The sequence below is a fragment of the Crocodylus siamensis genome, chromosome 9, assembly GCF_052110815.1.
Source record: "Crocodylus siamensis isolate JL-2025a chromosome 9, ASM5211081v1, whole genome shotgun sequence".
Lineage (NCBI taxonomy): Eukaryota > Metazoa > Chordata > Crocodylia > Crocodylidae > Crocodylus > Crocodylus siamensis.
In genome coordinates, this window is record NC_143403.1 from 17,406,696 (window position 1) to 17,434,551 (window position 27,856).

A 27,856-nucleotide genomic window follows, 5' to 3' on the forward strand; every position below is an offset into this window, starting at 1 on the left:
GTGCAGTTCAATAGGCATTACGCACAAATATTTTGATAACTGACATCAGACCAACTTGTTTTTTTTTTGTAGTCAAGGACAACAAGCAGTGACTGATTATGTACAATATTTGACCTTCAAGATAATATACATTGTCATAGCTGTGTAATCCATTAGGCTATCAGTGGATGGCAAAATTATTCCTAACGGTTATATGAGAGCTCAATTAGAGCTATAAAAGCCTGCCAGTTTTGGTTTGCATAGGCTGAAGTAATGCTGGGTATACACCACAACTCAGAACCAAATACAACCAAATGTTTTGGGGGTGTATCCACATTTCACAAATAGGCCTCTGCCAGTTATGGTGAGCACAACCAAATGCCCACATCAGAATATTGCAGGACTTCAACATGCTCATAATCTGGATTTGCATGTTGTGTCTTTCTCCATTGCTATTGGTGAGAAACTTTCATGTCAGCTTTGCTTCAAGTGATTTCCCAACCCCACATTTTGCTTTCGGATTCAGGTTCATTCGAACATGAGATAATGTAGATGAAACATAATTAAAAACACCTGATTTTATTATGTTCTATGCCAGGGCTTCTGAGTCCCCAGCCACACACCTTGTGGGCTGTATGCCTCCTAGGCTACCTGCCACACAGTACACACGCTGCACTCTGTGGGTCCTCCTGCTGTCACTGATGCCCTCATGATGTGCTGCAATGAACCCCCCGTTGTGCTGCACCAGAGTCCTCATGTCATTTGACCTCCCTAATCCCAAGCTCCCTCAGCCCCTCAGGTCATGCCACCCCTGCCCCAAGGGGACGGGCAGGAAGCAGATGTTGGAGGAGGGAGGGGGAGCCCAGAGACTCTGGTGACAGTTGCAGGAGAGCAATGGAGCGGGAGTTGGGAAGAAGCAGCAACTGGCTACATGCACCTGAGGTCCATTAGTTGGACAGGCCTGTTCTATGCTGATGAGGTTTCTATTCTGAAGTAGGTTTCTATTATCCCACATGATTTATAGCAGGAGTGTCAAACATACATACTGTGGCCCAGGTCCACCTTGTGAAGGTGAGTCATCCACCCTTCAGGGCTTCTCTCCAGCAAGATGACCCACCTCTTTATCTGACCTATCATGCTTCTGACCACAGCTGCTAGAATAACTGTGCTGATGTGACCAACACCTAGAGTTAATGTCAGCCCTGCCCTTCCTTGCCACCAAATTTCCAGTTTTTGAACTCCAGACAGCATGAAAATCTGTAGCATGGTGGCAAGCAGTCATGGTGTTATCCCTTGCATACTGGTTGTGCCAATACAGCAGCTCTAGCAGTGAGAAGCCCTGCAGCCTGGATCCAGCCTGTCAACTCATTAGAGTTTGAGACCCCTGATCTACAATATAAGCAGGTGTTACAAATTTCTTTATCACACTGAAAGGAAAACATAACATTCAGTCTTGAGATACTTCTGCCATTTCTAACTAGCAGCACATTTTGCATTGATCTGTAACAAAGTATTTACAGCACCAATGATTTCTTCCCACAGACTTGGATTCTTTCAACCTAAAGGTGAGTTTCAGATAGTCCCTTGTTTTCACATTAAATATTTACCCCACTCTGTGTAGATAGGAGGATGGAGTCATTGATGACTTGCATTTAATTTAAAACAACCTAGAGAAACCATGTTAATTTACATGCATAACCTTTTTCTTGTCATTCTCAATTAGGGAGAAGTCAGCCTGAAGGTTTGGTGGTAAAATTAGTTAATATGGGTGGTGGTTTCTTGTATTTAGCAAGAAATTGATCCAAAAGACTTTGTAATTGCTGAATAAGCAAGTCTTCTCCTAGGATTTGATTTAAAGCATAGGCTTTAAGTAGCTGGTCTTTGCACAAAGTGAATGTTAACAGTAAATCTCTTGTCTGCCTTGTTTGGCACGTACACGGATAAAAAATCTCCAGTTTCTTTTTTCAGGTTCAGTTTACCAGGTAGAATTACTTCCTGATTATAATGTTGTTTACTTTGTCCCTAGTAAACTCAGTTATCTCTTCCATAAACAATTTGCAATTGTTCTGTCAAGTAGTGGGGATAATGTGTGCGATTCCAGTGCTTTTCTAAAACAGTGACATAGGTACAATGGTTTTACAACACGAAGGGTCACTCATTGATACCGTGTCTTGCAATGAAGTAGTTAACAAGAGTAAAAACTGAGGAAGGTTTTTGTATGGAGAAAAGCTGGTAGAAACATCAATATTTGTAATGAAAGCTCTTATACTGTAGAATACAAAGCTGAAAAAGGACCAAGACTACAGATAGATTTCAGGCTCGTTCTTTTACAGGGCAGAGTGCAGTTTGCCAATAAGTCTTGATACACGTATTTTTAAATCAATGCATCAAGAAGGTGGACCAAATTAGTCTTTTTATTATGTCTTTATTTGACATAAATGCTTCAAATAGTGTATGATTGTTTGATTTAAAATTAAATGTGAATCACTAGGCACACCATGCTAACATGAATATTATAAACTTCTCAAAACAGGAAATATATGTATATAATAAGTGATTCATGTAGAGGTGTATTTTAACCATGGTAAAGTCATAGAGAACATACAAACAGGAAGCATAGCAACAATATTAAATAAACTAATCTCTGTCATTTAACCCATTTTATGGAAGAGATTAAAGACTTGACGTCTCTGCATAATCAACTTGGATTCAACTGTGAGCTTTTCTGTTAACATCCCTGCTGTGCTATACAGTGAGGCAACCATACTCAATGACCCTGTTTTCACTGACACAAAAGGTGTATTTTCACAGTAAGATAACTAACATGAGATAATTATCTTGCCATAAAATCTTAAGTGGAGCCAAATAATTTACAAATATTGATGTTTCTACCAGCCTTTCTCTATACGAAAACCTTTCTCAGTTTTAACTTTTGCAAAAAACAATTTTTCCAACTATTTAGTTGATCTAATAAAAGATATCACATTTACCCAAAGACCCTCTTCTGCCTAAGTGGACACAAAGTATTTGTGGCACTTATCAAGAGGTAGCTTGGTGAAGTCAACATCCCCGTGAGTGACCTTGCCTTGCTATATTGCAGTAAAACTGAAGTGCATTTTTTCCCTGGTAGTTTTTCCTTTTTGGCAGTGGAGCTACAGTCTAAATTAGCATATTTAATGTATTACTAACCATGATGCAACTAAAGAGAGGTAGTTTAATCATGTTAGTCTGAAGTCAGGCAGAAGGCAGGGCAGGGTCTATAAAGTGCCACTCTGCCCTGCCTTCTGCTTGTGGCAACTAAAATGAAAACATGCAGCCATGTGTACTGCTGGTCCTTCAGTGCCTTCCCACAAGTCCCCTTGGCACTCTTTCTTGTGTACTGTCTCTCTAGGTATTTCAGCTTTGACCCCTGAATGGAAGTAGCCTGTCATTATACTCCTGAGTGCCTTTGCCTGCTTGCAGTTTCTATAGATTCACCCATCTCGAATACTTAAGACAAAAAATGCCTGTTAGTGAGCCCATGGATCAGCAGGTAACCACCTGGTGTGGCACCAGAATCTTGGTGAAGCTTTAGGCCAAAATGAGCAAATCTGTAACTTTAACAGCGTTCCTCTTTAACTCAAAGAGAAACGCTTAACTGCATAGTTTATAGCTGATCTCAGAATCAAGCAGACCAGAGAGCAATGCAAGGTGAAGATAGAAGGTAAGAGATAACAATAAGAAATTCAGCTAGCCAGTGAGCGGTTCTTTTGGCCCAAAATGGCTGAAGACATAAGGACTAAATGCTCAAACTGTGATCAGTGTGTACGGAGGAAGACCCTGCCCACTCGAACTGCCTATCTACACACCATCCAGAGCTCAAAACCCATGGAGCTCATGTGCATGGATTTCCTAGCCCCCGGAGGACTCTGACTGGTGGTACCCTGCTAACTTTGACCCGAGCTTCAGGGCGAAGGGGAGACGGGGACTGCTGCTCATGGGGCCCCACCTGGCAAAACCAAAGGAGAAAACATCCCCATGCTTTTACCTGCCAGTGGGGCAGACTCCTCCAGTGAGAGGGAACCTGAGCCGCCAGGGCCCTCATGGAGTCCTGCCCCAGACCACACCCCATGACCAAGGCAGGAGCTTCAGCCAGTCAGTCGCTTCACCTACGATGCCCTGGGGGTGCTGGGAGAGGTCCCAATCGTTGCCCCTTGGGTCCAGTAGTCCCCCAGGCTAAGGCCTGTGCTTCACTGGGGATGGTGAAGGGTTCCGTGGGGGAGGATGTGACAGGCTAGCTGGCAGTGACCTAGTCATGGGGTTTTGAAAGGGCAAAAGATGATTGGAGGACTTGGGATTCTCTTTCTGCACCAATCAGGCCCCAGAGACTCACCCCCCTGTGTCCCGATTGGCTCTTTGGGTCACCTGGAGGGGGATAAAAGGGGCAGTGTGGGCTGACTCAGGGGAGAGACCAGTGAGGGACAACAAGGAAGGAGCTCCACAGAGCTGAGCCAGCGGGGCAGGAGCAGTGCCCTGGAAGTGCCTGAAAGCAGCACCTGCAGGCAGCGGTGGGACCCTCAGCAGCGTGGCATGCGGCTGGCAGGAGAGGCCCCCACTAGGCTCCAGGATCCCCTACAAGAGGCTCCCCCTGCTCCAGCAAGGATCTTAGCAGCGACCTGAGAGGTTCCCAGCTCTGCTTCTGGCTCCTCCAATCAGAGGCCAGGCAGCTCAACATGAGGCCGGGGCTCCAGGAGGGTCAAGACCTCTAGCAGGCTGAAGTGGTGCTACCAGTAGTGGCTGTGTGGCAGCATTCCTGCCTACCACATATGAGATCTGGGTTCAAGTCCCAGCTGAAGTGACTTGGGGTAAGTAAGATAACAAGGAGCAAGTCTTCTTGTAGTGGAAAGAGGCCATTGTGTTTTCTCCCCCTCCAGGCACCAAGGCCCTATATTGCCTTGTCATTTATCATTTTGCATTTTGTGCCTTTTTATATTTCACCAACCCATATTTTTTGTTCTGCTGTTCGTGTTTTATATTTTGTTAACCCAGTTTTTTGTCAATGACTAAGCGTCTAACCTTTGTTGAATCCTGCCCCCTTGGGGCATTGTAGTGTCCACTATACCCTCTGATTTATGCCTGTTACGTTCCCAGTATTAAAAGGTATATGGTTAAGTCCCCATTGGTGGTCCCTACACCTCCCACAGTGCTTGTGCACCTGCTTTGATCCCTTCAATTGGAGAGGGAGTACCTCTTGGAGTACTGCCCGGGTTACATCTGTTTTATGATGAACTGGACCAGTGAGCCTGAATGCTGATACCCATTTCAGCACGGCCTAACTTTGATTACTGTATCCAGTTTTAGGCACTACAATTCAAGAAAGATGTGGGACAAACTGGAAAATTCAGAGTGGAGTAACAAAAGTTATTGGAGATGTAGAGAACATGATGTATAAGGAAAGGCTGGAAAAACTGGGATTATTTAGGCTAGAGCAGGGGTGTCAAACTCACCTCAGGTGAGAGGTGTGGGACCAGTCCACAGGCCAAATGAACAGTGCAGGGGTTGTCCCTGCAGTCAAGATTAAGTCCACAGACCTCCCCCCACCCCAGTCCTATCCATGGGCTGCTCTGACCAGTGTGGGACAGGCACTGTGTGCAGCAGGGGTCCCAGACCAGCTGAAGCAGGCACTGTGTGTGGCACAATCAAGGACTAGCCACATCAGGTGCTGGATCCAGCATATGGGAAACCCATGGATCACCCTGTTCTGGCTCTGCCTCCCTCCCCCACTTGTCCCACATGCCAGATCCAGTGCTTGCTCTGGCTGGTCTGGGACTGTGCCATATCTAGCACCTGCTCCAGGACCTGTACCATATGTGGTGCCTGCCCCAGACTGGCCTGAATATATCTCAGACTGGTTTGAGCATGGGCTCTGTGCAGCATAGTCCTGGACCAGCTCGAGCAGGTGCCATGGGTACTGATCCAACATGTTGGGGTTGATCCTCAACTGGTCTTGCACAAGTGCCACATTCAGCATGAGTTCTGGAGTATTGTTTTGTATTGTATGCAGGGCATGTCCCAAGCCCTGCATGCAGAGCCAGTTCAGCACCCATTGCATGTGTCATGTGGGTCAATTGGAGACCCAAGGCCAGCACCAGGGGCCAAATTATGTGGCTTCCTGGGCTGGATCTGGCCCATGTGCTGTATCTTTGATCCAGACCAGGAAAAGTCCAAACCAGACCACAGCAGGACACAAGTGTCTCACCTTTGCTTTAGGCAGGATATTATGATATAGCCAGTCAGGTTTCACCTCACCTCGCTGCCACTCCTGTTGTGGATAGATGCAATGTCATTATGGTCAGCCAAATCCTCCTTTTAGGTTATACTCCCTTAGTCTTCTACTCCACAGCTTAAAATGGCAGGCAAATGGAGGAAGACATGCTACAAGCCTGAATCTTGCAACAATTAAATGCATTTTTTATTAGAAAATCATTTTGAAAGAAAATCACTGAAGCAAAATTAAAAACAATCTTTTTGGCCATAAGCCGAGCAAAATGTAACTTGTAACATAATCTTTAAAGGCACCATCCCAAATATCCCCGCACATTCAGGCATTCTCCTGCTAGTGCAAGAGTTGGTTTATTGCTGATCTTATTTTGGCCCATTTCTGGAGAAAAATAAAATAGAATGAATTCAGTAATACCTCAGTAAAAGTCAGTAAATATCCCATGTAGCCTTTGAGATTCCTAAGTAAAGGAAAGCCAGTTGATGTTGTCATTTATAACTCTTGTCCAGTCATTTGTCAGTTAATTGGTCAGCAGATGAAGAAAGATTTCCCTGTGTGCATATGGAAATGCTTCTCCTGAGGGTAAAAATAACTGACTCCTGCATTCTGGAATATGAAGGAGTGTTTTGTATGGTTGCTATAGTGTGAAATTGGTTTAACATAGTATTGCTACTGTCCTCAGGACAGGGCTCCTCTCCCATACCTTGCCTCCTATCCCAAAAATAAATTTGAGGAGACTTAGAATTGAAAAGTCAACTTGCCATTTTTTCCTGAAAAAAACTCTTTGTCAAAATGTCAGATGAGGCAGAAGTTCACAGCCTAGATAACAGTATTCTTTTGAAATAAAATTGCTGCTGTTTAGATATGACCATGTCCAGAGAATGTGAAATTATATGGCAGCTTGGGCACCAGCAATTCTTTTTCCCCCTTCTGTGTGGGTGGACTAAATTAGACCGTATTAGACTCATCAAGAGATGGAAGGGATGCTCATGTGCTTGTGATCATGGCAGTTTGTATACGGAAGAATCTTCCATAAAAATAACTCCAGGTTATTCCAAGCCTCTGTTTCTCTGTGGCCCATTTCTCTGCTGCGGTGATCCTGCTTATCAACCCTGACGCCACGTGCCTCCTCACTCCATGAGGTGATGCTGGGGAGTGGAGCACTTCCCTGGAGCTGGCGGAGCCCATGCCAGGCTCCTGCCCAAGCCTTTCCTGGTGCGTGGCCTTGAAAAGGCTGTGCGCAACCACACTTTTAGTTGTGCGTGGCTGCGCACGTGCACACCTTAGAGGGAACCTTGCCAGCACCCTCCATTCCCCATGGATGCCAGATAACAGAGCTTTTACTGTAATTCCCTAGGGCAGGCAAACAAGTTGACCCACAGCACCCTGTAAACATAAACACAGTGTGTTTTGGTGCTATAAATCCTAGGAAATGCACCCAGATAGCTGTAATCACTTATCACAGCCAGATGCAGCGCCTGTGGATACAGGACCTGACAACAGACGTGACTGTGAGTTTGTACTAAAACTACAATCACCTTGTAGTGGCTCAGGTTACCATACATTAACTAAGCTGTAGCTGCTTATCCCAGGGTTAGTAAACAGTGAAGAATCAATTTGATTTTTGCTATTAACTGCACTGGGAGGAGGATCCTAGTCTGTAATACCAAGCCTTCTCCTCAATGCCTTCATGTCATTGGCATTCTACAGTAATAAAACAATACAGATCACCAAAATCTCACCCAGATTATCCAGAGGCAACCTCCCCCCCCTTAAAAATATGGGCAACATAAAGCAAAACTCAGAAGGAAGACTGTGATATCATTATTCCTGACTTTTATTAATGCAACAAGAACAGAATTTGGCCATAAAAGTGCAAACGGCCATAGCCCCATGTTCACATTTTGAAGTTCCTACCTAAAAGAAGAGGAAAGACCAAAGAAGACATAGGAGAGACCAAGCAACAACTGCACACCAGAATGAATGCACACCAGCAATCTATCAAAGACAAGAATACCCAGTTACCTGTGGGGGCACATTTCTCACAAGAAAACCACTCTCTCTCCAATCTCTCAGTCGTGATCCTCACAGGAAGCTTACAAAACACTTCCCAGAAACGAGCCTATGAACTCCACTTCATCAACCTCCTGGACACTAAAAATCACGGATTAAATATAGACATTGGATTTATGACACATTATACCTGTCTGACATCTGACTCCCCAGGTACCTCTCCACTATTCTTCCTCTTTCTCTCCCCACCACCCAGCCTGTCTCTTACCCATTGACTTCTCAATCTACATTTTCACTGCAGACCAGATCAGCCTCTGGCTTCTTTACTTTCCATTCCATCCAAGAAGAGCACATATCAACTGCAGAAATTTCCTCAGCCTGACAAAGGATTTTTAAACCCAAATGCTTGCTTAAAATTTTTTTCCCCAACTATTAAAGTTGGTCTAATAAAAGATATCGTATTTACCCACAGAACCTTGCCTACCTAAAAGAAGGCACCCTCAAAAGTTTAATTCTCACCATTGTCTGAATCATGATCCTGATAAAGCATCTTCCAAGTTAGAGGAAGTACAGTGTCTTCCTGGTTAGGGAAAGATCTCTTTGGGAACCTGTTTGTAAATATCTCAAAATGTATTTTGATAGACTGTAACATATTTAATGTTATGATTCATTTAATATAAAATAATGTTACTTGCCAATAAGAGTTACTGCACCTGTAAAGTTAATTAAATGAATCTACAGTGACTGAACAGGGAGGGGTTGAAGTTAAGAGAATGGAGGCTGGAGTTTCTGATATTTGTGTAGATAACTAAAATGGGGAGAACAGATTGGGCAAATAGGATAGCACTAATGAAACATAAGGAAATCTGGTTCACTCTCTGCAAATATACATTGTACTTTGTGCTTATAATGATGGTGTACAAATGCTGGTACTAATCTTTTTTAACTCAGTGTGACCATGTCTGGGCCCTTTGTTTCAAAGACTTCCAAGTTTGTGCTGATTTTGTATAAATATCATTTGTTTTTGTCAACTGGCTGGTTTGACTGCAAAATATATAAAAAGTAAATTAAAACAGAGCTTTGCAAGATAAGAGGAATATTTCTTTTGATAAAGAGCTTGATTTAGAACTTCCCAATATTTTAAATTTTAGCCAAGATGTATCACCCTTTTCTTAGGAGCCAAACTCACAAACAACCAAGAAAAGTTGTTTTGGTAAAGAAGCTACTGTATCAGATTGCTCTATTTTCTTACCCAATAACAAGGATGAGCCTGAATGAAATTTCTGTATCCAAGTACCCAAAATATTGTGGACACTAGTTTCAGATGCACAATTAATTTTCCCTCTCCATAATGAAACACACCAAATTTCCAAATCAGTATATATCTAGAACTCTGAAAAAGTTTGTGGCCTGGGCCCACCTTTACTTAAGGCTGGTAATAGCAATCAAACAGATCTAGGATCATATAAAATAGAAGGACCCTTGAAATGTCACCTAGTTCATCACCACCTCCCAAGGTAGGATCTATCATTTCTCATTATCTAGTGTGCATTTAAAAACCTCCACATAGGCTGCTAATATATGAAAATTAGGAATCGAGGGAGGACAAGATGAGAACGGCTGACTGCTGAAGGCCTCTGACAGGTTGTGGTGGATGAGGCCGGAGTTCTGGTTCTGGCTAGGAAGGGACTTTGAGGAGCAGTTTCAGTGGAGAGCAAGTGGCAGAATCTGAATTGGAGAGGGTTTAAGGATGATCTAGAGGAGAACTCCAGACAGTGACTGCAAACAATGGTGTTTAATGAGCTTAGAGATAAAAGGACAGGGTTTTGCTGAGGTGATAACTGGAGAAGTCAGTGAGGTCAGGGTATTTTTTTAAGGCAGAAAAACTAAAGTCCTGAACAGGTACAGCATCTGAAGCACTTCAAAGGCTGTTGTATTTCGAAGCACTGAAAAAACTGAAGCACATCAGTAGGGTTGTATGCAGCCAGGGGCTGTGACAGGGGGGGTCCTCAGGCCTGCAGCTCCAATCCCATCCCCCCTGCCCCCCTTGGGACCATCAGTGAGGACTCTCCTGTGTGCTCAGCCTCTGTTTTCTGATTCTGAAAGAAAAACATGCCCCTTCTCCCTCCCCACAGAACCTGGGGACCAGAGGCCCTGTGCTCCCACATGCCAGAGCTGGCTTGTAGAACCAGGAGATGAGAAGCCCCCTTGGCTGCCAGAACCAGGAGACTAGAGGTCGAGTTGGCAGGCAGGGACTCCAGCTTCAGTATAACTAGGGCACTGACTTGAGGGGAAGTGCAAACAAAAAACAAAAAAAAAGCAGCTGCCACCAGGGGAGTTGGATGGCAGCTGCCAGAAGTTGCCTCTTGCTTCTGTGAATCACAGCTGCCTCGAGCTCCTGGCCAACTTGTTAGACCTCTGGATTCTAGCAGGGACAACAGCTAAACACACAGGACAGTGCTTACTGTGGGATGCTGCAGGACTGAGCACTCTGTAGAGCAGAATAGACATAACTGGAAATGCTTCATTTTGAAGCACTTCCAAGCAGTAGTTGTCTCATCTAGGGGCATTTTTGGAGTGCTTCATAGGGTATGCACATTTGCTTGCTTGCCCTGCCTGGGAAGCACTTCAAAGGCCTTTGAAGTATGTCAACTGGTATATCTGTCCAGGGCCTATGGCATGTTTATATTGTACAAGCCAAAGCCCTTGCTTGAGTGTGTGAGTGGCAGCATTGGTTATACGTGGGTAGAGACAGCAGTTGGAGAGCTAGAAACTGCATATTCAGGTTTTCCCTACATTGGAAGCTGTTACCCTGAGAGAAGACCTCAGGAAACATAACCTTGCTCAAAAAGGCAATTTAGAAAAACTATTATTAAAATATATCTATCATAGACTTCCATTACACCTTTTCTTTTCCAAACCACCTTAATAAACCCACGCATCCGTTACAAGAGCCGCTTTCCTGTGCCCCTATGCACCCACCCTCTCCTCTGCCCTTCCGTAACCCAAACAGTCTCTTAGTCCCAGCCCCAACTTGGGGTTTCCCTTCTCAGTTCATTCACAGTCCTTGACGCTGTCAGTGTTGCTGTCACTTTCACTGCTGCTGATCCTGTTGTTGTCCTCCTCGCTGTCTTCAGGGTCCAGTTGTGTCAATGCTCAAAAAGGCAATAGGCAAGTCAGGAAGACATGCAGTGCAGTGCTGCTATTTGTCAGAATAACATCCTCTGAGCTGACCCAGGGATGGAACATTAGCTATATGGTGTGGGCAATCCTACAACAGCTGCCTTGCCTTGCAAAAGCTCTGCTAAAATAGAGCTGCTTTGCCTAGGCCATCTTTATGACACTTCCAGATTAGCATAGAGTATACTTTAAAATTAATAAAACAGTTCTAAAACCAAATTCCTTTTCAAAATGACTTTGTTGTCCAATTTAGAACTCTAACCTCATGGGGTAAAGCGTCCACACCCAAGGACAGGATGGTGATCCAGGCCGACTTTGACGGGCTTGGAAAATGGGCAGATGAAAACCTGATGGCCATCAACTCTGAAAAATGCAAGGTACTCCACCTTGGGAAGAAAAACCCGCAGCATGCTGATAGGCTCGGCAGTGCTACGCTTGCTAGCATCACAGCTGAAAGGGACTTGGGGGTCATGATTGACCACAAGATGAACATGACCCACTAATGCAGTGTCGCAGCTGGCAAAGTGAGCAAAATTTTGGCTTGCATCCATGGATGTTTCTCTAGCAGATCCTAGGATGTCATTGTCCTGCTATACTTGGCCTTGGTGAGGCCGCAGCTGGAGTACTGCATCCAATTCTGCGCTCCACAATTCAAAAAGGATGTGGAGAAGCTTGAGAGAGTCCAGAGGAGAGCCATGCACATGATCAGAGGGCAGGAAAACAGGCTTTATGATGAGAGGCTGAGAGCTACGGAACTCTTCAGCCGGGAAAAGCACAGGCTCAGGGGTGACCTGGTGGCTGCCTATAAGTATATAAGGGGTGTACATCAGGATCTGGGGGAATGCCTGTTCACTAGAGCACCTCATGGGATGACAAGGTCCAACAGTCACAAACTTCTCCAAGACCATTTCAGGCTGGACATAAGGAAGAATTTCTTTACTGTCTGAGCCCCCAAGGCCTGGAACAGACTGCCGCCGGAGGTGGTGCAAGCACCTACTTTGGATTCCTTTAAGAGTCAATTGGTCGTTTATCTTGCTGGGATCCTGTGACCCCAGCTGACTTCCTGCCCCTGGGGCAGAGGGCTGGACTCGATCTTTCAAGGTCCCTTCCAGCCCTAATGTCTATGAAATCTATGAAATGTCAATTTTACTAGAAGTTGAGTGAATTAATGAAACTGAGCTAAAATACCTTTTTTACTCATTGTTCTTTCCATATTTGCCGCTGCAGTAATTCTTGCCCTGTGACACATTGTTTTTTAAATCTCTGTGGTACTGGCATCTTGTGTGATCTTTTGTATTAATTTCTGTGAGGATGCAGTGGGTAGATGATGGGAAAGGAGTGTAATGGGAAGGATTAGCTTAAATACATTGCACTTTTTTGCCTATCACATTGTCATGACACAGTATTGCTATAATACATGGCTAAACCTTCTGAAGATAATGTCCACAGATCTCACCACTATTATGTGATTGTGCGCCTACACCTGACACAAGCCTTTTACTACCTTTTGTTTTTTGGTAGTGATGGAGCAACAAGGGTCTTCTACTATTTGCCAAGAGTTAAAAAAGGCTATTTTTATATCTGTGGACTCCAAAAGAACTGCAGTTGAAAAAGCCACACACAGCTAACAGACTGAAAATGACTGCATTTGCTATGTCCACTAAATTAACTTGTTACTTCCCAATAGCAGACAATTCACTTGAATGGCTACTTAGATAATGACGGATCATTTGAATGGAAAGTACTTCTGAAAGTCATGCATGTCTTAGAGGCAGGAAAATAGTTATTAAGATAAAATAGCTGGATCTGTCTTTGGTTTTGACTTGAATGGGGCCAACCGACCTAAATCAGTTATACTTAATATGAATTATGATTTCTCATGCAGAACTCATGCAGTTTTTCCTCATGCTGAACTCCTAATTGTGATTAAAATCATGGAAAACTCAAACAAATGTCAACACTTTCAGAACCTGACACCATGATCCAAATGTCTGAATGACTATATATAATACCATATCTTAGCTCCATTGGAATATTAAGCAAATGTGCAGATTATCACAATATTACTCATGAACAACACAGTTCATGCTGTGTTGGTTTGGTATTTTAAAAGAGAATTGTAGACAAAGTTAAAGACGAGGTGATTCCAAAGATACTTTCCCTTAGATAATGAAAGGCTGCTTTTGAAAGTTTTTTCCCTGCTTCCCAAAGATTGTGACTACCCTACACTTTTCAAAGACATTGTTAGGGAAATAAAGAAATTTCCATTTCTGGTAAGCTAAGGTTGATCATGAACTATTTTGCCATATTGTGTTTTTAACTAGTAAATTTCCACAGATCGCCTTAGGTTCTCATGGCAAGTGATAAACACATTATTTAAGGATTCAAATTTGAGAATAATTAGAAAAAAAATCTAAATTTATCATTTAAGAACATTAAGTTTTAATTTGAAGTTCTGCAGATTTCTGCAATTTGGGGGAACAACTTACACAGATTTTTCTGCTGATTTCTGCAAGCCTGCCTTCTTACTTAGGTAAAGTGCCCTTTGACTTGAAAAGGAATTTGCCTGAGTAAAGCCTGGAGAACTGGTCCATGTAAGTAACAATCCTTAGATACAGAGACCTTTAGTGCTGCCAATACCACCCTTTAGTGCTGCTATACTTATTGTACAAAGATAACACTCTTCCCAAAGCTTGTTTTGCTTTCATGCTTACATTTTAATGTGTCTATTCCAGTTCAGATGTCTAATAAATGAAATATGGGGAATGTCCACATTACATGATAAGGCATCAAATGAAGGAGGGCAATGCTTCTTGAGAGTCTTAGCTGAAGAGGATTTTGGACTGTTTAATGGATGGACTCGAAAAGATATACCTGGAGCATTCACCTTTGTCATCATGACTAAAGGAGCATGTTTCACAGATTCATAGATTGTAAGGCCAGAAGGGACCTCAAAAATCATCAGGTCCAGCCCCCTGCACCAAGCAGGAAAGATAACTGGGGGTCAGGAGACCCCAGCAAGGTGACTGTCTCCTCTTGAAGATTTCCAGGGTAGGTGATTGCACCATCTCTGGAGGGAGCTTATTCCACAGTCTGGACACCCTGACTGTGAAGATGTTTTTCCTAATGTTGAGCCTGAATCAATCTTCCTGGAGTTTGGGACCATTACTCCTGGTTTTCCCCTCAGTGAACAGTTGCTCACTGAGCCCTTGATGTACTCCCCTAGTGTAGTGCTAAGCTGCTACCAGGTCCCTTCTAAGCCTTCTTTTCCTCAGACTGAAGAGTCCCAGGTCCCCCAGCCTTTCCTTGTATGGCTCTGATCATATGGGTGGCTCTTTGGACTCTCTCAAGCTTGTCCATGTCCTTGTTGAAGTGCGGTGCCCAGAACTGGATGCAGTACTCCAGCTGTGGTTTCACCAGTGCTGAGTAGAGCGGAAGAATCACCTCCTTGGCTTTGCTGGAGAGGCATTGGTTGATGCATGCCAAGAGATACTGGCTACAGTATCGCACTGCTGGCTCATATTCATACTGTGGTCTATTACTAGCCCCAGGTCCCTTTCATTCGTGGTGCTAGTCAGTTTGGTGCCACAACGCCTGTAGGTGTGTGGGGGTTGCTCGTCCTGAGGTGGAGCACTTTACATTTCTCAATGCTGAACTTCATCAGATTCCGATCCACCCAACCTGCTAGCCTGTCTAGGTCTGCCTGTAACTGCAGCCCATCTTCGAGTGTGACCATACTCACCCATAACTTGGTGTCATCCATGAACTTGGCCAGTGAGCTCTTCACCCCGACATCCAAATTGTTAATAAAGATTTTGAAAAGTACTGGACCGAGCACCGACCCCTGCGGGACACTGCTGCCCACTTCTCACCAGGATGACACAGACCCATTCACTATGACTCTCTGGGTCCTATTCTGCAGCCAGTTTCTCACCCAGCTGACTGTCTCAGAGTGAAGTCCACAATCCTCCAATTTTCTCGCAAGGACATCAGTCTCACCAGTGCTGTGTGTGTTACAGACCATAGACTAGTAGAACCAGGGTTCGAATTACACTCCAGTTCCTGGGAAGGCCTGTGGTGGTGGCAGCCAGAAGCCAGAAGGAGCCGCTGCTGCCACCATGTGAGCTGCTTGGAAAGGTGTGGGGCAGGTTTGGAGGGGGAAGCTTTCGTCTCTTATGGTGGGACTCTTGTCTCCTATGGGGGGGACTTATGTGGGGCTTTTGTCTTTTATGGAGGAGATCTCATCTCGGATAGGAGGGGGTTCAGCCCCTCCCCCTGAGCCACCTCATTTTTTGAACCTTGAGTAGACCCACATATGTGGTACAAGTATAAATCATTTGATCTTTCAAGTAACAATCCCCAGAGAGGATGCCAAAATTTTTCTCCAATTTCTACTGCCTGGAAGTGTGATCTGCACTTTATTATATTATTTTTGGTAAGAAATTTGTTTCAAAAGCATAAGGTTCTCCCTTAAAATGGCCACTTGAGTTTACTCACAGAGGGAAGGAAAGCAGAGCAGGGCCCAGCACAAAACATAAAGGAAAAAAGACAGCTCCTGGCACTGAGCATAAGAGGAGCAGGTAAACCAGTGTAGAGCACACCAAGGCGGCAGGCAGGGGTAGATCCAGGTGCTGCAGGTGCACTTGGGCCCCACTTTGATTCCTGCTCCACCCAAGGTTTAAAACCAACTGCCTGGCCATGCCAACAGCATTTCTAGCTGGGCAGTGCCAAGGGAGTCCACTGACTTCATGGCTCAGTGTCATGCACCCGATCCCTTCTAGTACAAATGAAGAGTACTTCATATGAGAGGTGTTAACAACCCTCTCTCCTTTTTAATGATCATAATGATCCATCAGTGGAGCTAGCCTTCTTCTACCACCCTGCTGCCTGTTTGCTGCTCCTGGTGACCACTGGTGATGCATAGGGGGTGCATGTCGGCGCTGCACCCCCTGAAAGAAGCGCTGCCGACACTGCCAGCGGTGCCTGCGGGAGGTTGGCACTCACCACCCTGCCCCCGCCGCCATCACCACCTGCAGGCGGTTGCCATATGCCCGCAGTCTGCCGGAGCACACATCCTTCATCCTGGTAACCCTGCTACTTCCCAGCCCCGGGGGCTGCTTGTACTGTCGTGCCTTCCAGTGTTTCTGCATGTCTCCTCCCCTGAATCATCCTGCCCTGGGCCCAGGCCTGTGAGTAAAGCTTGTGGTTTCATTGGAACTGGAGAAACACACCGCGTATACTAACTATATCATATGGTATCATATTACGACATTTTCTGACAGCGGTTCCCAAACTGGCGACAGATTGCGCCTCACCAATTTAAAAATGACACAGCCTGAAGTACCACCAGCACATTTTCCAGTTCAACCTTCTGTGCCACCACCAAAGAGGTGTTTTTTTCATCTAAAGTAAATTATAATAAATCTGTTAGCAGGTGCCACTGCCAGGGTGTCTGCGTACCACGGGTAGTGCCCGTACCGCAGGCTGGGACCCAGCTATCTTATCTTATCTTACCTCAGGGTGATGCCGCCCGTGGCCGCGCGGAGCTGTGACGGTTGTCCCCGGCAGCTCCGCACGCACCTGCTCCTCCCTGCGGCGGGGCCGGGGCGGGAGCCGCGGCTGCAGCCGGGCGGCTCCTCCCAGGCCGGGGGGGAGCGGGGGGCGGCGGGGGCGGGGGCGGAGCCGGAGCCGGAGCAGGACCCGGCGCCCGCCAGCTGGCGCCTCAGAGCGGAGCGCTGCCCCGGACGCGCGCGGCGATGACGGACGCGTTGCTGCCCCGCGGAGCCGCCGAGCCGGCGCCGGACCGCTGCTTCTTCCGAAAGGTGAGCGCCGCCGCCGCCGCCTCTCCGCGGGGCTCCCCGCTCCGGGTCCCGCACGTGCTCGGCGGGGCGGGTCCGCGGGCTCCCCCCGGGCCGCCGGGCGTCTGTTCCGCCCCGGCTCCTGCCGCTTGGGGCCGCCTGTTGTCCCGCTTCCTCGGGCCCCGGGCTGAGAGAAAGAGCGAGCGCCCGCTGCTCTGAATGGTGGGGCTGGCGTGTGGCTGGAGCCACCTCGGCTTTATTTTTACATGACAGCAGTGGTGGCCCTGAGGCGGCACCGAGGACGCAGCAAGCTGGAGAGCGGCGCGGCTGACAGTCTTGGTCTTAGCCGCCCTTCCCTCCTCTCCTGCCAGGGGCTTGGGGCAGGGCCGGGTGGGTGCGGAATGGCTTGGGCTTCAAAGCCGAGGTCCAAGGCTGCAGCTGGGCCCATGGCTGTAGCCCTGGGTGCCCAGCCTCTGGCTCGCGAGGCCCAGGAAGCTGGTGCACAGGGCTCCCCGCAGGTCAGGAAATGGGGCAGTGGGGGAGCAGGGGCAGTCCGGCCACCACTCCCCGCTGCCAAACTCCTAACTCTGGCACAGCTGGATTGGGGCTGAGCCATGCCCCCATCCTCCTGCGCAGCTGGATTGGACACGCTGTGCCTACCCCGGGCGCTGGATTGTGTCCACCGGCACTGGGCACTACCCAATCAGCCCACCAGCCAAAAAGTTTTGAACAGCACTGCTGTAGCCATGCTAAGACTATCCATTCTCTAAAAGAATTGGCATAAACAGCCCATTTTCCCTTAGTACAAGACTTCCTTCACATCTGAACACACACACATCTTTTTGCAATGCCTTGTGACCACTGTTTGGATTGTGGCCATGAGACATACATGTCTTGCTCAGTGACAAGTACTTGAGCGTGGCAGTCTCCAGGTCACTCCATCTCTGGAAGTTTAAATAGGATTAGTGCTTTCAATTTGCAAGATACTTCAGATTTAAATTAGTAAGGTTTGAGGTGTACTTACTAGAACACTACAGGGAACCTGGTATTGCCATGCATATAGCTAGATGGGCAAAAACCAGCTTTAGCTCAAATCCTATTTGCTTGCTTCACTTGGTTAGTTCTACCTTAGTCACCAGTGAGCAGCAGTGTCCTCTTGGTTTGTTTGTAGGTATGCACTGCATTTGCTCATATTTCAGTTAATTTACTATTAGTTTTCCAGCTGCTTTTCTACAAAACTTGACATCTCATGGGCTCTACAGGCTGAATATAATCAGCCTACAACAAAATCTAGCTTAAGAACTTGGAAAAAGATAAGCAGTATTTTACAAATTAGCACAGAGGTGATACAAACAATGGTTAGAACAGTGCTGTTTGGCCCTTTAATGAAATATATCATTAATGCAAGCTTAAAAAGTGGATTTGAGCTTCCTCTCAGTTAAGCTGGTCTAAGTCAGGGTTAACTCCATTAAAATAATTGGTGTTGCACAGATGTAAGACTTATGTAACCAAAAACAATTAAGTGTGTTTCCTTTTATATATAATGGGAGTCATTTATATTTTCAAGTTCCGGCCCATTGTTCTCATTTTCCCCCCATCATAGACAGAGCGTAAATCAGATCAAAATCTAGTCCACCATTTCAAAACATGAAAGAAAAGAAAATAATTACTGGTAATTTGTCTTCAATTTTGCCTGAAGTGTGTGGCTGGACCAGATATTACTTAAAAGGAATTTGGGATTAGGTAAGAAGGCAACTCGGAGAAAACCCTTTCTTGGCTTGGGCATGTAGAGGACAAAGTTGACCTTATTACAAGAGAGTTTCCTTCCATCATCTATTCTAGATTTTTTTTTAATAGTTCATATATTAGTCCACAAATGTACTTTGGGTAAGTTTTTACCCTTTTTCACAATCTGTCTGTTCTTGAAAGTTCTTAAATGTAATCCTTCTTGGATTCTCAACAAAGGGTTATGGGTTTTGCAGAAGTCAAGACAGGGAAACCCTCTGGCATAGATATGGCCCAAAACCAATTAAATATGAGCAGTGCCTAAAAGATTTTGCACAAATGAGCTTGTCTCCGGCTTTTTAAATAAAGCTGTTATATAGCTGTAGAGACTAAATATTTGAAGACTGGCTTGTAAATTGTGTTTGTGCATGTTTATGGGAGTTTCCAGCAATAACAATCCAGGACATATTTTATATGTTAAGATAAATAAATAATAAAGTCTCTCTCACATATACAGTTGAATTATTCACACAAATGACAGTGGCACAAAGTAATAACATTTATTTAGCACTTTAATAGCCCCTTAGGTGAAAGTAATTCAAATAGCTTCAAACAATATAACTTCTTTATGCAATAAGGAAGTATATTCCTCTGTTTTTAGGCATATAGCTCTTCAGAAACTTGCCTAAAATCACCCAGGAAGCCTGTGACTGCTAGGTGTTGTCATACTTCTCATCAAAAACAGCAAAACAAATGAGTTTCTTAGTTTGTGGTACTTCAGTTTTTTAGGAAACCCTTGTGTAATAGGGTACTTGTCACAAGAAGGCATGTATCTGCATAATTTGAAAGACCAAATATGAACAGACCCTCTTTTATTACCAACTTTTAAATCATAAGAACAACTCTGTCCACATTCCCAAGACACATTCTAGCCACTGTGCTTAATCTACCAACTCAAAATTATCATTGTGGGAAAGTGGTCCCTGGACGCTTCTGTGATATGAGGCTTTCTTCCATTTTATATTTATTTTATTTATGTTCTTACGTTAATGGCTTAATATACATCCCCTCTCATAGGAGGAGGCTGTCAGGATTACAGGGCTGGGGCATCCCTGTCCTATTTCTGGTCTCTCTGGCACTCCCATTCCCAGGTGTCAGACTTTGTGCCTCTGTAGATTCTCTAGTGCATTTCCACAATTTGAACTCTGCCCTGGTACCCTATGAATCAGCTGTGCTTACCCAGGACGGTTGACTGAGCTCTGGCTCCTAAAAGGTTTCTTTCCAGCATTATCTAGTGATAAAAAAATATTTTTTAACCAGCCAGCATACAAACCAGCCACACCCCCATCCAGATCTCACCATGTCTGCAGCATTAGAAGCTTCTGTTGGCCTGGGAGTGAATATCTAGGCTTGAGTCTTGAATTTAGATTTCTTTGCATGGTAGGCCATAGTGCTGAAGCTAGACTAGACTAGTAAGGCAACTAGTTTCATGAACCTGTAAGTTCTGGTCAGTTTGACAAAAATATTTTGTATTACTCCTGTTTCTCTTACAATTTTCTCTCGGTAAACCACATGGGTCAGCTTATGAAGACAAAAAAACTGTCCTTTACACCAGTCAGGGTAAAAAGAAGAAGGAATATTTAGTTCTCCCTACTACAGTACTGTACTGTAATTAGAAGGATAAGGATCTTGGCCCAAAGGCTCAATAATCTGCTCTGAATCAAAAGATTCCTAGCTAGCCCCACTAGTCTGTGCTCTGGGTTATCTGTTTCCCTGTGCCTTCATCTATTTACCAGTGTGCTGCACCTGCGTCTCCACCAGGGCTTAACCGATCTGACTCTAGTCATTAGTAGCCAAGCAACCATTAACATTAGCTTTTACATAGGCATATTTATTTGCCTATTTGTCCTCCCAACAAGAGTCGGGGAAGAACAGAATGAATAGCAGAATGATTAGCAAGAAAAGTTTTACTGTCTTTATACATCATTCATTCTAAACAAATCAGCACAACCCAACACAGGAAAATCTAAAGAAAGAAGAAATCCAGGCAGCCTTTTCAAAAATCAAGCTTCTCTGCTCAAATAATACTACTTTATGGTTTTGTTTGGAGTATGCTATAGTGCAGCTGGCTTGCTATATATATAGGTAGTTCAATACAGAGGTAGTTACAGATTCTTAAAATTTGTATTAAACATGTTTTACATTTAGGTACATGGAGTTTAAAAAATCATGCAAGTAAACATAGATTTGCATACAGTACTATAACTGTTTTGTTGTGCAATTATAGCCTTATAGCAGTCTTCAGAAGTCTGGCTGTACAATTCTTGCAAATAATGTAGCCAAGGGGACATATTTTCATTAGCTTAAAAGAGTACATTCTGGGTTTGGTGTGTCTGGTCAGTTCTGTAAAGAGATTACTCTGTTTTAACACTTAGATAATGTTACATAATCAGTTGCATGTGGCCATTTCTTGTTTGATAGTGTATCCTAGGAACAACTAATATACAGCTAATCTCAGTTGCTCAAAAAGTCATGAGTCTGGCCCCCAAGTCATTATATTGACTTTAAAATATGTTTTTTTTAAGTGCATGTTTGGTCTTTGTATTTACCATTTGGCTTTTTAAGCCTTTTGTGTTCATGTTTTCCATTTTTTCTTTCTCACCTAAACTTACTTCTTAAAAATTAAAAGCTTACTTTAAAAAAATTAAAGCTGAGATCCTTGCATCCTAAAGCTTGCAGTGCATCAGGATAGTTTGCAACATTGAACTAACACAGTATCAAGAAATTTTCAGTATCAGAGCAGAGAAAAATAAGAAAATATTCAGTATGTTCATTTTGGCAGAGTTTGGCAGAGTCTAGTCATACAGATAGTTCCTGTGTGAATAATATTCACATATTTCATACTAGTGAGGTCAATGAAACGCCCAGCATACGTAAAGATATCTTTAAGTATTTGCAGAATGAGGCCCTTGGCTTGCAGTAAGGGCTTGACAAGCAGCACAGGTTACACTGGGTGGACAGGAATGTTTTATTTTAAGCAAGGCGGCACACCCAGTTTCAGCTCTGCGTCACTGCTGCCAATCAGTGCACGGCTCATTTTATCAGTTCAAACCCCCTACCCCATGCATCATCGTTCCATTAAATGCAAATACCTCTTCTGATTGTTTGCCAGGCATTTGTGCATTGTGTGTACGTCACACTAGATTTCTGAAATTAACAATAATTCATTTTTAAGTATTGTAGGTGCTGCCTGGCATCCAAATGAGTTACTTGCTGCTTTTAAATATGGGGACGATATTTTTCCCTTTATCCTCCTTTGATAGCTGGTGTCTTGAAAACTATTATCCCTCTATGCAGATGGACTGTATATTGCATTCTTTCTGTCTAAGCACAATGCTTTATATGTTCTCTATAATGCAGAGGGAATTGGGGAATCAGAATGCAGTGTTCATAATCTTGCTCAAGAATGAGTTGTTGCCCCCTCAAGCCATGTCAAGTCCTTTGGTACTTCAGATGTGTCTATCCACCAGGCAAAGATTGCCTTAAAGTACCAGTTCAAAATGTTCTCATGGACTTGTAGCATCTACTTCGAAGACAGCACATGCCACAATCAATAACCCTCTTCACTGGCACATTTGTATGAAATTCACACAAACCTGGGGAAATAATAACCCCACCAAACTCCTTATCTGGTATTAGGCTACCCAGTAAACATTTTGTTGTTCAAAGGGACATTAAGACCATGATGAAATTAGCTGTAAATTGTGCTTCAGTATTTGAAGCTCAATTATTTCTGAATCCATGGTTCTTTTAGAAATTGTGACAGCATTTAAGAGCTTGGATTATGTAATTTTAATGTACGTGAGGCAAAAGAAATTTAATTATTCATGTCCAGTATAGTGCTCTGGAGTTTTTATGAAATAATTCAATTAAAAGCTCTTGATTTCACTGAATTGCTTTCAAGTTTGAACTTTTTAGGAAAAATGTCAAGTTTGGTTAACAAATTCAAATTCAGATTACCATAGCAGAGATCAATTATATGGGTGTTATTTTGTACACTAGTATTCATAATAGAATTTAAATTATTTATAACTTTTTTTGTATTCATGATATTTAAAATATTATAAACATTTTAAGTTTTGGCAGTGAAATGACTGCTTAATTTACTTATATTGCCTTTGTGCATTTGACACTGATAATTCTCTCCTTAGTTTGGACACCAGGACCTGTTTGACTGAAGGACATACTCCTAAGTATCCAAGATATTAGTTATCCTATTCTGTAGAGTTATACCATGTGCCAAGTGAAACATGCCAAGTAACTTTGATAAAGATGAGAGATAGGAGGAAGTCTTTCCTAGATTTGTACTTTGTGCAAGCCCAGGTCTATTTCCTGGCCTGAAACATGACTGTTCTTTTGGCCAACAGATCCATGTATTAGCTTGTTGTGGACCATTGTCAAGGGAAATTGTGAGTCAGAGGGACAAAGTCTTAAACCTGGCTATTTTCAGTTCTGCCCATTAGGTTCTAAATTAATTATGTCAAAGGGAACTGTGACAAGTCTAAACACTCAATGGAAATGATGTGTTTGACTTCTGTAGCTCTTTTTATTCTCAGCCATGTTTAATATCCAATGGGCTGCAGTATGCATGGACCTATTTGCTCTATGTATTTCCTTCATTCACACTCACTAGATCCAAAATAAATATTTACAGTCAGAAAATCTGGAAGGACTGAGATTGAAATCTGGGCTCATCTCCAAAGCAGATATTCTTAAACTCTGAAGTATCGGCTTGCAACTAAATTCATGCAACTAGTCACTTATTTACCAATGGCTGATCAGATTTTAATTTCCTTGGATGTCATGAGGACTTAAAATAGGGATATTATTAATGTAAAAATACATTAAATACAGAAACTTGCATACATTTTAGGGGTACAGGAGGTATAACTACTCACTAATTTCTTCTTGCCTCTATACTCCTCTATATCGTAAGCATCCCTGATAGAGGAATGAGGAATCTTCACATTCCTACTTTAAATCCTTCTGGAATAATATACTTTCCTTCTAAGTAAGAATTAGGTAGAAGCCCAAATGGAATATGTCAGTGTTACTACTTGATCAGCTAGAGGATTGTTATTAAACAATGCTAGGCTCTGCATAGGCAAATGTTGAAAGCACACATCATGTTTTCTGTGTGATCTCATTTTCTTACCAAAAATAACTTTATAGTGCACATAAATAGCATATAACACAATTCTAAAGCATGTGTCATATGGGCCTGTCCCCTGGTAAGGATATATAAAAAAAACCAAACAGATTAACTTCCCGATGCTTTAGTTTATCACTGATATACAAGTAAGCAGAACAATATAGAATGGAATGTTTGACATATATAGTTTATGAAGCAATAAAACCACTTGCGTCTTGGCAGAAAATATCTATATAAATTGCAGTTACACTCTGAAAATGTGATTCTAAAAAATATCAGGACAGAGTTCAGAGTTCTGTGTTTACTTTCTTGAATTGGTGCTGTAGCAAACGTATTCAGTTTACATGTAAAATTAGTACTTTTCTAATTGCCTGTCCTGCAGACTGAGAATCAAGGTATATTCTTTGTGATGAATGCGTCACTACTCATTACATAGGTCCTTCAGTTGGAACATAATCAGTGATTTTACTGATGGTGTGTAAGGTAGGGTAGCATCTAGCCAGTGCTGTAGCAAGGAAGGGGCGAGCCGGGCAACTCCCCTGGGCACCAAAGCAAAGAGGCGCCAATGGGCACTGCCCAGCCAGGGCAGGGCATGGGACAGAGTCAGGAGTGGCTCATTTGGAGAAGGGCATGGGATGAGTGAAGGGTGGCTCCTGCCATTGCATGCACTTCTGGGCAAGCATTGGGGGGCTTGTGCCCCTTGGATCTGTGTGTAGGGCGAGGGTGGGCTGCCTCTGTGGGCTTTGCCCTGGGCACCAAACTTCATTCCTACAGCACTGCATCCAGCCCACTGAGTTGTGTGAACTCTGCAGAGATAACAAGAATATGGCTTTGTACAAATGGAACCAAATTATACCTTGCTGCAAAAGAAAAAAGTATGTGTGTTATGGGAGAAGGGAAGTCCTAGAGATAGGAAAATACAATGGGGCTTCCCCATCATGGGATTTTTGCTGAAGTCATTTTCGGATCGTGTTTGTTTCCCATTGCAGATGCATGAAAATACACTGCACTACACTAGCTACTCTAGATCCCAGGCTCCTGTCCACCAGCACTCTAGCAGCTCGATTTCTAGTACAGCCAGCTTGTCCATGAACTTTCCATAGACAGCAGCTAAGGGACTCTGTATACAAGGGAAATTGTACATCATGGCAGGTTCTATCAACAGATAATAAAATCTTGATCATGGGCCCCTTGTAGGGCTTGAGGAACCAGACCTGTACATAGCCCTGCCATGCTTTCATCATGGAGATAAAAGTACAGTACAGCAGCAGTGCCAGGGGGAGCACATCCAGTACGCCAACAGAGACAGTACTGCATTGGGTCAGCCCTATCTCCTTGTTCTTTCCTCAGCCATGTTAGTGCTAGAACCCACAATAAACTGTTTTTGCACTGAAGGACTTGCACAGGACTATATTGGTGGCTGGCACTGACATGGAAGGAAGTCTTTTTGCTCCATCATTTCCCTTTGCATGGAGTTTAATGTTACTGCAGTTTCCTCATTCGAGCCTTCTGTGTTCTTGTGTCTTTTGAGTTGGGGCTAATCAAAAGCCCACTGAAATCAGTGAAAGACTTCAGAGAATTTGGGATCAGGATAATCTAAAAGGTTTCCCACAAATCTAAAAGGTTTCCCACATGTGGCATTTTTAAAGGGGATTTTAATGATGTCATGGGGCACGTCCAGGCAAGCACGGACATTTGGTATATGGCACCACAGACCCATCTGCGGCCCCACACGCCACACATGCAGGTGTTCCCTGTGCTGCTACTTTGCAGCACGGAGGGAGTTTTTTACCCTAGGGTCAAAAATCCCACGCCAAAAAAAAAAAAGTAGGGCAGTGCACATGGTGGCAACGCACACCACCCAAAACCGGAGCCTGCTGGCTGGAGTTATGCTCTAGCTGCTAGCCAGGCTTCCTGCTGTAGGAGCTCTGTGCCTGCAGTTCTCGGAGGACCCCAGGTAAGGTTGCTGGGGCCAGCACAGCTGCTGGCCCAACCTCCCCTGCCCCTCCTGGGGTAACTTGCCACATGCCAGAGTGCACATGGCATGGGCGTCCTCCAGGGATAAGCAGCAAAGGCACAAGATGTGCCCTTGCTACTTGTACCCAGGGAAACCACATGTTCCCGCTGGTTTGGATGTGCCCGTGAAGGCTACCTGGCACACAAGAGGGCACTGAAGTCTTGGGATAGAGAGCAACACTATAACCAAGGATGGGAGAAGAATACAAAGGAGGATTGAGAATAGATACTTAGAAGTAGCTGAGGCAGAAGGGAGAAATGATATAGGAAAATAATGCACACTTGTATAATGTAAGCAAAAATGCAGAAAGCTTAAGACAAAAACCAGATCCTTCAGGTTGGTAGGAAGAGCAAGAGAAAGCCTGCAGAAGAATGCAAAATTTTGAGTAAACAGGTCAGAGTGGATGGAGAGAAAAAGATCTTAGGCAGCCGCAAGAGAAGCAGAAATTATACAATACAAAATGGAGGGAAAAAGCAAAGCAGGTGGAAAAGTGGCAGCAAAGAAAAGGCTGCAGGATAAGAACATAGATCGGCAGCCACTAGATCAAGAAATGGCTTACATATTGCAATACATTGCCATATCATCAGATATAACAATCCTCCATTCACATTTGACTGCATCTATATGTATAAAGCAGTATCAAGTTCTCTAGCATTGCAGTTCTCTCTGACCACTTTCATGTCTGAGAGATCTATCCAGTTGGCCTTGAATGAATAAAAAAGTCTGCTACACATCCCAGTTTTCTCTAACAAAATAAAATTAACTCCATCCACCAGTCTCCTCACCAGTCGATACATGATAAAGGAGGACACTTACCGTGCACTGAAGTTTTGAATTTCTAATCCCCACGATAATTGGTTTCAGTGCAGAAAACCATTTCTCACCCAGCTCTACATAATGTGAGAATGTGAGGCAATAACACAAGGTGGCCATGTTCCCCGACCTTTCACTGTTTGGGTTTTTTTTGTCGTGATGTGGTTTTTGTGACAGTCCATCAGGAACTCAGGTGTATGAATCTAGTAGAATGATACTGAGATTGGCATGGTTTTTTTGGAGTCACACAAACATTGTTGACAATGGATAAATGAACTTCCTCTAGGGTAATGAGAAAATGATGCCATTACATTTTTTATTTTATTTTACTTTGTTATCAATTAACTCTTTTAAGGTTAAACTATAAAGAATGTTCTTTAATCAAATTGGTTTGTTTCATGTTTTACACATGATTTTTTTTGGCTTAGATGTAATTACAAATTGTTGTTGCTCATGCTTTTTGTTGTGCACCTCTGACATAACTCTAGGGCTGTAACCCACTCGCTGAGACAGGCAGAAGCAAGCTACAAAATCAAAGAGCCATCCTAAACCAACAGATCCTGAAAGCAGTAAGGTTGAGAGCTGGTGCAGAAAATCTTCTAAGGTAGGTTCCCACTGCTCACTTCTGTTCTGTCTGAAACAACAAAATGATCTTTGTTCTTGCTGCCAGAGTACCCTCCAGTTCCCCATCAGGCTCCTATGTGCTCCTGTACCTTGCAGAACGCACTGCAGTTGGATGTAACAACTCAACAATGTTTTTACAGCCTCCTTCTATAAAATCATTAACTGTTCCAAAATGTTTTAGGGGCCTCCAAGGTGCACTTTGAAAGTCTAGATTATAGCAACCAGGCATTGGACTG

At 43.8% G+C, this 27,856-nt stretch overlaps 1 protein-coding gene across 2 annotated transcripts in view; it reads left to right on the forward strand.

Moving 5' to 3' along the window:
* The first annotated feature begins 17,114 nt into the window (after window positions 1-17,114).
* Window positions 17,115-27,856, forward strand: part of RHPN2 (rhophilin Rho GTPase binding protein 2) — a 48,021-nt gene continuing 37,279 nt past the window's right edge. For both annotated transcript variants that reach the window (XM_090062723.1, XM_090062724.1), the window contains exons 1-2: window positions 17,115-17,253; window positions 27,485-27,600. In XM_090062723.1, the coding sequence (XP_089918849.1) occupies window positions 17,188-17,253; window positions 27,485-27,600 (182 nt within the window). In that variant the 5' untranslated portion in view covers window positions 17,115-17,187. The remainder of the gene's footprint in view (window positions 17,254-27,484; window positions 27,601-27,856) is intronic.